Source organism: Phasianus colchicus, chromosome 11 (genome assembly GCF_987193195.1).
Source record: "Phasianus colchicus chromosome 11, bPhaCol1.hap1.1, whole genome shotgun sequence".
NCBI classification, from domain to species: domain Eukaryota; kingdom Metazoa; phylum Chordata; class Aves; order Galliformes; family Phasianidae; genus Phasianus; species Phasianus colchicus.
In genome coordinates this window covers 14,520,532-14,533,824 of record NC_143446.1, presented here as the reverse complement: position 1 = coordinate 14,533,824, position 13,293 = coordinate 14,520,532, and the positions used below count along the sequence as shown (strand labels likewise).

The 13,293-nt window shown below is 40.3% G+C and overlaps 1 protein-coding gene across 8 annotated transcripts in view; it reads right to left on the bottom strand.

Annotated features, from left to right (window-relative positions):
• Positions 1-2,650: 2,650 nt before the first annotated feature.
• Positions 2,651-13,293, bottom strand: part of ATXN7 (ataxin 7) — an 81,286-nt gene continuing 70,643 nt past the window's right edge. For 7 of the 8 annotated variants that reach the window (XM_031606249.2, XM_090148369.1, XM_031606240.2 and 4 more), the window contains 7 exons: positions 12,945-13,207; positions 12,120-12,202; positions 10,893-11,158; positions 10,287-10,485; positions 9,638-9,759; positions 8,017-8,971; positions 2,651-6,744 (listed from right to left, as the gene is read on the bottom strand). In XM_031606249.2, the coding sequence (XP_031462109.1) occupies positions 6,727-6,744; positions 8,017-8,971; positions 9,638-9,759; positions 10,287-10,485; positions 10,893-11,158; positions 12,120-12,202; positions 12,945-13,207 (1,906 nt within the window). In that variant the 3' untranslated portion in view covers positions 2,651-6,726. The remainder of the gene's footprint in view (positions 6,745-8,016; positions 8,972-9,637; positions 9,760-10,286; positions 10,486-10,892; positions 11,159-12,119; positions 12,203-12,944; positions 13,208-13,293) is intronic. The other variant, XM_031606270.2, reaches the window with a different exon arrangement.

The following is a 13,293-nucleotide window of genomic DNA, read 5'->3' as shown; positions in this document are numbered from 1 at the left end:
TGTGTGTAATGTTCAATACTTTATAACAAAGCGAGTCAAGATCTGTACAGAAAGAACACAGTGATCCTTTTTCTAAGACCTTTATATTTGAATCAAAAGAAATAATTGCATAATAATGAAATAGCCAAAAATTTGCTATTTTTTGAGCACTGTCAAGACAGGATCAATTCTTACCATGAGAGAATTGCAGTGTAAGGCAGAAAGAAGAGGCATTTTCTTTTTCTATAACTGATACAGAGCAGGGTGTGAAGACTTCAGTTCTGGCTGCTTTTTGGTAACATCTTTTCGACTGTCCATAGATACAGATGTTAAGGATGTTAGATGATACTACTACAAAACAGCATGAGCCATAGGGCTCACTGAGGGATTTGCTTTCTGGTGCAGAAGTGAATTTTCCTTTCAGAATATTTGTATTTCTGAAGATGACAGCACTGTGTAGAACAACGGGAATTGCACTGGATGATTCTTAAAGACCTTCTGACTTGCCTCAGTGTGATTTCTGATCTGAGTGTAGCGCTTCAATTTCCATGTCAAGCAGAAGTGATAGGATTTCTGCTTCCTTTAAACACTGAGGTAACTCATTTATCTTTCACTGTCTGATGATAACAGTACATTTTCCTTTGGCTTGTTTTAGCTCGTGATTTCAATTTAATTCTGATTGTGTCAGTCTGACCCAGTTTGTGGGCTGGTCCTGACACCTAGCTGTAGATTTATAGTCTGCATGCCAAAGTTGTACATTCTCTCTCGTAATTTAATCCTGTGCAGTTCCTTGAACTACTGCCATTCTCCAATTTCCCCTTGGGAGGCCAACTTAGCTCTGGCACTGAGGTAGTTGGACTCAGTTGCTGCTTCCAAGCTGCAGCCTTACGACCCTGACGCTTCCCCCCTTGCTCTGCACTATATTAGCCATCATTAAGCACTAGTCTGTGGGTGAAGCTCTTCTACAAAGTAGTTGAAATCTAGTTTGTGTGCGACTGTCCTTTGGTTCACCTGTTTCTGCTGGCCTACCACAGGCTCCGTTTCATCCCTCACTGAAGATTGGGCTCCAGAGCTTGAGCTCTAGCCTTGCAGACAACAACATTTGCTTTTGAAAAAAAAAAATAAAATGACCGGTTGTGGTCAGGAATGACGCAGGTAAGTGAATGGAACTCAGCTATAAAGCAGAGGATGGAGGAAACTTCCAGCACTGTTAGAGAGCAACAGAACCAAGCAGCAGTGCTCTGTCCTTGCTGATTAGTATGGATTGGGCAACAGCTGTCAGTGACAACCGTATCTCGCTGACTTGGATGCAGCCTGCTGCCTGCATGTCTCAGGATGGTTTTCCTTCCTTGCAATGAAGTTTTAATCCAGGTTAATTTGAACAACTTCAGAAAAGGTTTATGAGAGTTTTCTGAAGTTTGGTGCACCAGAAGAACAAAAGCAAATGAAGCACATGCTGCTTTTCTGCAACAAAGGTCCCATGCTGCTTGTTAGGAACCAATCCAATAGCTAATGCAGTATTGAGCCAAAGCACTGAGAAAAGCATTCAGTCGAATTAAGTGCTTCACAGCAGATCATACAAGCCCACGTGTGTTTGATTATTTGTTGCAGCAGAATGTGATGATAATAAAGGAACCCAAATTTGCATTTAAATAAAGCCAATGGCAAGCTCTTCTATCAGCTGCTTCAGTAGCTGGCGTAAGTAATGACGGCAGGCTGCGGTGTGCCATGGCTCACAGGGCTCTGCTGTGCTCACTGCACGTGTGGTGAAGGCATGGAGCCAATGCCTCATCCTGGCTATAGGCATCTTCCTTGAGAGTGGCTGCAGAGGCACTACTTTCTGTCCACAAACTCCAGGACTTAAGTAATGGCTGGGCTATGCTCCAGCTGTGATCAAAAGGAGTTTTCCATGGCAAACCTCTGCTACTGAGCCAATGAACTTGCTTTGCTGGGAGAAGCAGCAGCAGAGGGCAGAGGCTCTGCTCATTCCCATGCAGAGTTGCAGTGCAGTGTGCCCGACAGCAGTGCCCAGTGCAGCAAAAGGAGAGACAGCACTTGCAGAGCTCCAGGACACCTCACAGAGCTCAGTTATAGGGATAAACTCAGCTGGTTTTCTTTACCTTGTCAGTCTTAGGGGATACAGCATCCTATTTTAAACGCAGCTGAAAGCAATCACACCCTCAATTCTGCATCAGATGCAGATGGCTCTGATGGCAAGCAAGGCTCTGCTGCATGTCTGCATGTCTCTGGCAGGGCTCAGCACAACTCCAGTGCCAGCAGCTGATAGCAGGGAGCAGGAGTTAGAAAAGAAAGGGGGAAAAAAAACAGACAATATTTGCAGGGAGGCGAGATAACAACAATCAGCCAACATCACAGTAACACAGCTATCGAAACACTGGTACTGGAAGCAAAGCACCTGCTTATTGCCTGACCCCCATTTCTTCCAGCATTCATTCCAAGTGCTGAAAAATACCTCATAGTGCTAAAATAAGAAAAAAAAAAAAAAAGAAACTAAAACAAAAAGAAGAGCAATGCTGTGGCTGTGGAGTCGGACCGGTTGTGCAGAGCTCCACACAGCTTGCCTGCCCCATCAAGAGCTGAGTCACAGCTCTTTGGTTCCTCTGAGCGGTGAGGGATTGGAAAATGAAGCAGAAACATCGGATGCGTTCCATGCAACCAACCTCATTTATTGAAAAGTCCTAATTTTATTGCCTTGTTTAGTAACATGTTTGTTCAACAAACTAATCTTTGTCATGAAGCAAAGCACAACTTTTTCTTATAAATAGTATAAATTATTTTATTTACAGAAACTTGTTACAAAACAAATAGACTATATATTTATTTTTCTTTTAAATATCCAAAGTAATTTTTCTATCCCATGACATTTGTTCATGTACTATACAGCAGCCAACACGGAGTTCAGCTGATCAGATGCTCTTGATTATGTATACAAATTATCAAACTATTCACACATTGTACACAGGAGATTGCTTTTAGAACCAGGCTCAACACCGAGCAAGATGCTTTCAAGGCCTACATTCACATTGACATTATGTAGTGCTCATTTTTAAAATTATCATCTTTAAAACGTAAAATATCTCGCATAAAATGTAAAAATGATTATTTTCTGCTCAACAGCGATACGTGAAGAATCTTTCCAAGCCCAATTCCCTCCTCCGGGACAGAATGAGTGAGAGATGAGAGAGATTCCTTGGCAAGAGAACTCTTACAGGAAGACAAACTGCCTTAGAAATGTCATTTGGAAATCACATCTTTATTTTTGAGTGGTGTCGAGAGGTACTTACTGGGTTTTTGTTTTCTTTTCCCGGAATATGGACTTTTTTTGAACATTTCCTAAGTTGTTTCACTTATGGATGAATAATCCCCCATCCCCTTCCTGCCCCAAATGACACAGTTAAATCCACTGCTGGTTAAAGTAAGCCCACGTTCCAAACTCTTGGTGTTACTCCCACTCTGCATTACTAATGGGATTGTTCCAACACAAGGTACTCCAATGGAAACATCGTACAAAAGTCACCAGCATTGTTTGCTTTTCTGCTGCCAATCCATCTTAACAACTTCAGAATATATATATATATATAAACGTGTATGTATATATATGTACACACACACATCTATTATATATAGGTGGAAAAAGCAAGCTCCGAGATTTCAACTGAACATTCAAGTCATTTAAGGAGAAGCTGTCTCAGCAGTCCGAGCTCAGATCGAGTTATATCAGGCACTTTCAGTTTTTTTCCTTTAGTTTGAAACCACATGAGACCCACAGGGACGCACACACACACACACCAACACGAAGCAAAGAGAAGCAGTGTGTCACTAAATGGAGTCCTCTGGGAATCAGGCAACTGAGAAGCAACGCCGGAGCGAGGGACGTGGCCAGGGATGTGGCTCCAGGCACATGGAGGCATCCCTTGAGTTGCAAAGTAGGCATGTTGCTATTGGCTTGGCAGTGAACCACTTCAAATTATATATATATATATATACACACATATATATATATAAAAGAAAAGGTATTTGCTTTTCCTTCTTTTTTTTTTTTTGCCTTTTTTTTTTTAATTAATTAATAAATAAATACTAGATGATCTCAATTGTACCAAAACTGGATATCAGAAAAAAAGACCTGTGCAAAAATACATATTTAAATATGTACAATCAATTAACAAAATACGTCTTCTGAAATAGGGATACTTCAATATTTATAATAGAACAAGAAATTCCAAAATAAAGATACAAAAGTACGTTTTTCTTTTTCTTGTATAATTCTTTGTTCATCATTGCAGCAATGTTTTTAGGTTAAGAAAACTGCAGGAGTCATAACGAGAAGTCGGAAAGACTATAAAAAGTGTATCTCTTAAATTAATACCAAAATCTGTCTAGAAACAACCCAGCCACTGCAAATTCATTTTTGCAAGGAAAATTGATTTTCAGCTTCCTTTGTTATTTACAGTCAGAACCAGGGGACAGCAGGAGCTCCAGGAACAACGCTCTGCTTGTAGCCGACATCTCAAACACAACATGGAAGCAGCTCTATGCCCAGGGCAGACAGACCTGCAGTGCTGCAGCCCGCTATTCCAGCAGCTTCCAGCCTGGCTCTGCTCTCACTTTATGTGCTGCCGGAGGAGCACGAGTTTGCCATTTTGCTTTCAGATCAACAGAACCTTACGAACGGGGCGAGTTTGGTCACAAACTCACGAGATTCCATTCTTGCCAAATTGTTGTCTCCTTTGTATTTAGAAGAGTCAAATTGCACTTGTGACTGAGACCGTCCCAAAGTGACATTTCTGCCCCAGAGATTTCATCACAGCATGGATTTGATTCCACACGTGCGGGACTTAAGGATGCATTCTGATTTCTCTTTGTGACATAATACTTTGGTTCCTTTCACCTTCAACCCATCACAGTTCCAACAATCCTTTCAGTAGGGCGCCTTATTAATTATCCTTCTGTTCCTGAAAAGTTGCCTGGGATTTTGTTTGTTTTTTTTTTTTTAAATTAAAGTTTGCATAATAAGTGTCTATAACACGTCGCTTTCTAAGAGTGATCTTTTATATCAATTCAAAAGCTCAAGTGTCTGCATAGAGGCTGCTTGCTTTGCTGTACGACACCGGTTTTGTAGCAAGTTCAGATGAAACTGAAAGCACGGTCAGGTAAACAACTCAGCGACTGCTACTGGTAGTGGCTTTGGATTCCCTGATGTACAACTTGCCACCGAAACGGGGAAGGCTGGGCAACGGGAACAACGTGACAGGCTCAGATTGTCTGTTCTCAGCGACAGCTGGTGCCCCTTTAAGGCAGAAAAATGTCTTCTTGGTCAATACTTTGTTTGCCTTGGCTTTGCCCCTTCAGAAAAGTTCAGTCCGTTTTGAGACTTTACCTAAAAACTTAACAAAAGAACCCCGACGAACCAAACCCCAGTACAACGAGCCCTTGAGCGGAATTCACTTCTGAGGTGTTCCGAAGCAACACAGAACATTTCCTACAGACTGAGAGGGTGCACAGAACCGTGCAGAGCCCCTGACTCGCAGTGCCAGGCAGGAGCACCACGGCTGCAATGTGCACAGCTGCACATGAACTCAGCTGTCATCCACTCCCCAATTTTGGGGAAATAAAATAAAATCTGAGTGGTTGAAAGCATTAACGCTTCAGTTCTACAAAGAAGGCATAAAATAAGTGACTTTTATTATTACTATTATTACTATTTTTTAGAAAATATTTAAATAGTTTAAATACTTCACTTTAAAAGGGCTATTTTTTTTTTTTTTTTACAGGCTGGAAGGCCAAGCCAGCCTAACGTAACCAACACGGTTGTTATTTTACAAATAACAAAGGTTGATGGCATACAGTAAAGGTCAAGAAATACGTTCTTTGGGCACATAGTTCTAGAGGTTATTTGCCTTTGCTTCATATTTTTGGACTGCTTAAAAAACAACTAACTTCAGTTTTCTTCTGCAATCAGATCTTATCCAAAAGAATAAAAAATAATTTCTGTATCACCCAAGCACAACATTTTTATACTTGTTTTCTGAGCCATGGCGTCAAACAAGTTTTTGCTGTTTACTGTTCCTATCGGTGTTTTAACGTTTGTTTGTTTTTAAACTCCTGATACCTTCTTACCCCAAATCACTTGCAAAAGGCTGGGCAAAATGCAGACTGCTTGTTTGAATTGTGCTATTTTTATATTCCATTAAAGGAACATTGCTATAAAAACACTAAAGCCATATTCCCTTCTCGAGGGCTTCTTTCCATTGTGCCTCACGCATTTTTGCCCCTTGTCGTGGGGTCCCCTCTGCTGACAGTGTCCACCTGGCAGCTATCACCTACAAAAGACACCATCAGTATAAAAATAAGTCCACAGTAATGTTTATTTCCCCCCCCAGAAAACATTCCTTTGCCCAGCCAATCTATGTCAAATAGTGGCAAGATGATGTACTCCTGTAAGTAAATCTCACGGATTTGTAGCAAACTAGTCCAGACCACTGTTAACACTGATAAGAGCAATTATGTGGCTGAACTTCATCCAGTGTCCATTTCTAGTATTTTCACTGCTACAGACATGGCTTCAGGGAAATTCCTTGTTTGAATGACAGTCCAGTAGATTTCCACACCTGAGGACCATGGGAAGCTGGGAAAACTCAAGGCATCTTGGAGTCCAGAATTCCAGATGGAGGTTTTGCTTGTAGTGAAAACTGTCCAGTTCTTTTCTCACCATGGTATATTCAGCTATCAGGGACGTGCCTTTGGCTTTTGAGCAAATAAATGGAAGAGAAGTATGAGTGAGCCAGGCTGTTATAGCAGAAGCTCCTAAAAGACATTTTCTGGACATTGAGAGCATATTTTGGGGAGAATCAGCAGGCATAATCTGACACACCACTCATATGCAATTGGCTCATCTGAAACTTCACAATCTCAAGCTAGTGCTTTCTCAAGTTATAGTGGTTTTGGACATGACTTCCTTCCTTCAAATTGCATTTTTCCTTTATTTTTTATTGCAGTTGAAGTAACAACTGTTAGCTAAGCCCAAAAATAAGGTTCAGTCAAATAAATGTTTGTTATCTTAAACACAAGTGGTGAAAGTCTTCTTCGCAGCGGAAACTCAAAATTCAGCAGCTGATCTGAAAAAGATCTCACTGATCTCCTACTCTTGGCATGCTCAGATTTCAGGCTTTTAGCACCAGAGGAAACAAAAAGAGCCTTGAGTTTTCATATGGAAGAATCTAGTTTCAAATTTGCCTTCTAAAATTCCATCTTCTCTACACTTTTAATTGCATATGAAATTATTTTAGCTCTCCAAATGATCCTTCAAGTCAATCTGAAGCCTTAAGAAGTTTAAGATCATTTTAACTTATGAAGAAACTTCTTTCCCAATACTATTCCAGTGCAACCTGTTCAAAAGAGTAAAACTCCAAACTAACTTTTTCTTTTTTAAAGTTACATACCCACAAGATCTGCTTCTTTTATAGTAAATGTTTGTTTTATAGACTACAAAGGTTTCTATCTACCTTATTTATAAAATTTAATCTCGTTAATACTAAGAAGTTAGTCAATGACACCTTGGGATAATAGGCTTATTTATCACAGTTCTGTTATCAGCACCATTATGCTCCACTTCACAGAGTGTTTATTACTGACACGACAACGAGAAGTTAGGCTGAGACATTCAGTTCAGTCCCATGGCTGGCTGCAAGATTTTATAATTATTATTATTTGTTTTTAAATGCAAGAATTGAATTTCATCTGAGAGCGACTGACAGGGAGAGCATCTGCAGGAACCTGGCATGTTGTGTTTAAGGTGGCTTCAAAAATACATAAATAAACTCACACTTCATACTACAGCGTTCATAAAAATCCTGCACAAATGTACTTTAAAAAAGACTCAGAGTACAAACAAGTAAGAGAACTGCCTCTTCCTTGAAGCATCTGAAATTGGCTATTAGTAATTAAGAGAGCACATCTAAATATCAGCACACGAAGAGACGCGTTCGTATTGGTTTACTTCAAGACAAAAGTTCCTACCTGATGAAGAAGAGAATTGTTCATCAGTCCTTGTGTCCCTGGGATTGCACCAGTGTGTTTTGCGTGAACGTTATTCACCGATGGCAATTTGGCAACTTTGTTTGACTTGCTGCTGCTGCTGCTGTTTATGCTGCTTGAACCAGGTGGGCACTTTCTTTTCTTCCCTATTAGTTTGTCTAGGGAAGGATGTGAATGTGAAAAACCGCTGTGCGAGTTCACAGTCAGCTCACTGGACTGATGAACAAATGGCCCTAAGGAGAGAGTGGAATCGCTGCTGTTCATCATCACACTCATTCTTTTTATTGATTCTGCAGGGCTTCCAGTAGGAGGACCCCTCCCTGATTGGTCATGTTTGAGGCTAACGGAGTTAGCTTTGCTAGTCATACAATTGAGGCCAACGCTGTGGGACGAAGATGTCACCGACGGATGATAGGAGGTCCCAGAGTTTCCAGAGTTAACCACACAGTTTTTTCTAAAGGACTCTGTGGAATGAGAAGGTGCTAGCAGTGCGGAACTGTTTTTACGCTTCTTTCCTGAGCCGCCGCCGCTGCTGACGCTGCCGGTGCTGTTACAGGTGCCACTGCCAGCAGAAGATTCCTTAGGTTTAAAAGATTTGCTGGATTTCAACTTCTGAGGTTTGCTGGGCATAGGTGAAGGTACAGAGGAAAGCACTGTAGGTGTTGAAGGGGACGAAGACACTTGTCTTGATTGCATACTGCAGACAGGATCCACTGCACCCAAGGTAGCGGGATTTGCATTTAGTGTAGTTCCATGTGATGGTACCGATTTATTGTTCAGAGACGTACAGGAAGGAGACACCAGAGCTGGAGAGGACATAACAGTGGTGGGGAGGAGGAAACCCGTCGTGCTGACCCCATACTGCGAAGCAGGTATCGCATTTGTCCGGTGCGGTGCACGAACTGCTGCTGTGCTACTGGATGCTGGTGGAATTTTCCTGTGGGTAAAAAGGAAAAGAAAGAAACAGGTAGCTCCCACTCTTTGGGATGATATTTAGCAACATCAATCAAGAGATGCAGTCACTCCGGTATAAGATATTTTGCTGGCACTTACTAGTTGCAAGAAAAAGATGATGAAAGGTTGAGAGAACTGGGCTTGTTTAGCATAGAGAAGGCTCCAGGGAGACCTCATTGCAGCCTTCCAGTACTTGAAAGGAGCATATAAACAGGGGGGGGGGGCGGCTGTTTGTGAGGGTGGATTGTGATAGGACAAGGGGAATGGTTTTAAACTGAGACAGGGGAAGTTCAGGTTAGATATTAGGAGGAAGTTTTTCACACAGAGTGGTGACACACTGGAACAGGTTGCCCAAGGAGGCTGTGGATGCCACATCCCTGGAGGCATTCAAGGCCAGGCTGGATGTGGCTCTGGGCAGCCTGGTCTGCTGGTTGGCGACCTGCACATAGCAGGGGGTTGAAACTGGATGACCACTGTGGTCCTTTTCAACTCAGGCCATTCTGTGATTCTACGAAAACGGAAAGCATATGCCATTCACCTTTGACTTCACTAATCTAAAGAAAGGATTATTTTTCTGTAACTAGAGTTACAGGTTTTGTGTATTTCTACAAATACCAACAAGAATAAGAACTCTTCCACTTGTACTCACTTCCACATCTGCGAATTAAGATGCTTCTCCACCATGAAGTTAAGTGCACATCGAATATGGTTCCACCGCTTATCAAACACGTAATAACCTCTTCCAATCTGCCGACTACCAAATGTGCAAAACTGAAAAGACAGATTTTTTTATTGGAGTTTCCTACTTTCAGTAACAAAACATTTGTTTCTACATACATGCAGAATTATTATCATTTCTAGATGTCTAAAGCACGGATAAAACAGATGTTATGCTGTAAAGATGAAAATTTAACAACTATCTTCAATTTTGTACATGTAACCATCTCTTCTGAGTAGCTGTCAGCTCACCTGCTTTTAGCCTGTATAGCCTAGCCAGGCAATGAAGTCTGTGATTTAATATAAACTAAGTGGTTTTAACAGGAGAAATCAGAAGAGAGGTTCATCTATTGCTAAGATTGTACCTTAAGGTTCATCTTGTTTCTTCAAAGAAGCAGTCAACATTTTGTCAAAAACAGTAACAATAAATCAACCTCCAATATCAATTAATAAGAAAATAAGTACCTTAAAACCTGAAAAAATATATACATAATAGAAATCCATCCGTAAAACCCCCAAGTTACTTGTTTACAAATTCAGAACCAGTGAGAGACCAAGGTTAACTTTGACTTAAAACATACAGCGGCTGGTTGAGGATGATGACCTGAATAATGACAATCCAGTTTTTCAACAGGCTCTTCTTTTTCATCACATTCTCCCTCATCACTGGATAACCGAGATGCTGGCTCAGCTGCAGGCAAGAGAGGGTGAGGGGACTCGTGGACAGAAGGAGAATCGCTAGGGGCATTTCCACTGTGCTGGGCTGGACAGCCTGGAGGCCTGGGCAAGGGAAGTAGCAAAGGTGTTACTGAGGCAGGGCTTGGCAATAAGCATTTACAGCCATTTTAGTACTGACAAAAGGAAATTTACATAAACAGTTGTTTGATACGATCCAGAGTCTCATAACATACCTACTTAGGGGAAGGACAGGAGGTGTTGTACTCCTGAAAAAGCAGCAATTGTTGGAAAAATGTTTAAATTGATGCAAGTCAGCTTCTACTATTTAGAACTCCAAACCCTTCTTGCTATGAGTTACAACTCAGCGTGTAATTGTTAATTGCAGACAGTCACCAGGTCTAGAGCAAAAATGCTACCCTGTCCCAAAGATCTCCATCTCTCTTTCAAAATCCACATGATGAAGCAACCAGTATTAATTTCATGCTATTGGATATGCAGATTTTTCTTACCTTGGAAGACTGGGGGGGTGAGGTTTGGGTTTATTAGGTAATAAAGGCTTTGATTCTGTAAGAGTAACTCCATGAGAATTTTGGTGCAGCTCCTGGGAAGTTTTAGTAGGTGAGGGATGTGGTTCCCTGAGAGGGGGCATCTGCTGATGATGATCCGAATGTCGAAGAAGTTCCTTTTCCCTGGTTTTGCTTTTGTGCTCAGCTAACAACACATCAAATCGTTTTCTTCGACCCTGTACAGCCCTCCGCTGCGTTAAGGAATGTGTCTGCAAATCCATGAATAAATCATTAATCCCAAGGCATTAGATCTGTGGAAATTAAACACTCAAGACACATGTCTAGAGCTCCAGAATACAGAATACAGACCATCACCACCATGGCTTAGCAAAAAAAAAAAAAAAAAAAAAAAGCAGAAGAATGACAGAACAAACTTGGACAGTTTTGGTAGTGTGATTATATGCCTGCTTGATACGAAATAACGAAAAATAGCAATTGAGTTAAAATTTGTTTCAAATTTCTTTTCAAAAGAAGAAATTACCAAAGTTCAGTTCCTGCAACTTGTTATTGACAGCTTCATTTACCTTTATTCTGGACAGGGCTTATTGACCTGATGCTTCCTCTCCTAACAGTTTAGCTGCTTTCCATAAGAGTGTCTAATCATTACACAATTGCAGGAGATTGGGATTTTCTTGGGGACTGACTGATACCCACTTCTCCCTCAAAGACTTTTGAACCAAAGAACGCATTTTATCTGATAGAAAGTTCTTACAGGTTGCTTTATTTTGGTTTGACCCCGAGCTGTACCTCCCAGCATCCTCAGCAGACTCATTTCTGAGTAAGTTGCAGGGGTCCATTCAGTGGCACCAGCGTTTGCACAAACACCTGCTAAGTATTTGCTGCAGATTTTGCTGGGAGAAAGGGAAGGGTACAGCTTGGCTGTGCTATGTACACGTGGAGTTAGAAACATTCCAGTGACAGCATCCGTGTTTCAAAAGTTTATACAATAATGAAGAACTGCAGGTTACCTTAAGAAATATGTTTCTGGATAAATAATTAACTGGATTTTGAAAACAGCTCTTTCTTGGTTGTTGGCAATGTGCTTTGAGAGGAAGCATTTACAGAGGCAATTACTGACTGCAAAAACTTGTACTTCTCTGTGTTCTGTTATATTTCCTTGGAAATCAAATGTAAACTTTACAAAATCTTACTCTGATTAAGATATCCTACCTTGCATGTCAAAGACCTAGTACAGGGTTTCTTGGTTTCCACATCAATGACACCACAGTATATATCAGGATCAAATTCTCTCTCTGTCAAAGATGCACAAATATCCCATCATTGAAAACAGTTACAATAAAGACATTTTGAAATACTAACATTTTCTTTACCGAATTTAACTATACTGCCAATGTTTTCAAGTAGTACACAAGCAAATGTACACAAAGATATGAACAATAAAACTGTACAAATGCATTTATTTACTCTCAGCAAATTTACCACGTGCTGATACAGTTCTCAAATCTGCAAATAGAATTGAGAAATTCACAGCTGAAAGAGACCACAAAGCAGGAGTGTATCAGCTGCATTAGGATTTACTTGTTTTTTTTAAGTACACAAATGATCTTGCAAAACAAAAAACATATTTAAATGTCACGATAAATATGAACACAGGGTGATTTTTTGCTGTTGTTCTTGGTTGTTTTAATAACTTTTCCATATTTCTACCAACAACCAAAATTACTGCACTGTAATACTGTGTTTTCATATAGGAAAGAAGGAAAATTAAACCTCTTTAAAGACAGAAGAAATGTTAAAACACAAACTGATAACTGTAACATCAGGTGGTTTCTGAAAGCAACAGCCACATTTCAAGTTGTTTGCATCCCTTATGAACGTGTCTAATCATAAATTTAAATTCTAATAGGTAAGTGTACTTCATTACAATTTAGGTGTTCTAAGAATAAATATTAATATACTTCTAAAGGTTATTTCCATATGTGTATTTCTACACGTACACTAATAATATAGCAAATAATATTTAAAAGCAATTACCTGACAATCTTTTATGTAAAAATTTCCTATTATTTGTATTTTCTTCAGGTTTCTTTTCCAAAAATGGAGGCACAGAGAGAAGACCTTTACCATTCAGTATCTGTCCAGGGGAAGGCAAGGGTGGCTTTGGTATTGAGGGACAATTAAGGCCAGTCTTTATTGAGGAACTCACAGTAGTAGAACAAGTTGGACCAACAGCAGCTTTCAGTTGGGCACCATCTATCTTTGGATGAATCTTTTCCACTTTGACAGATGGAGTCATACTATTGTTTATGAAAAATAAACAGAAAAAATTGCAAATGATAGTATAATGTGTCATAAATTACAAAAAGTACTTAAAATATTGTAT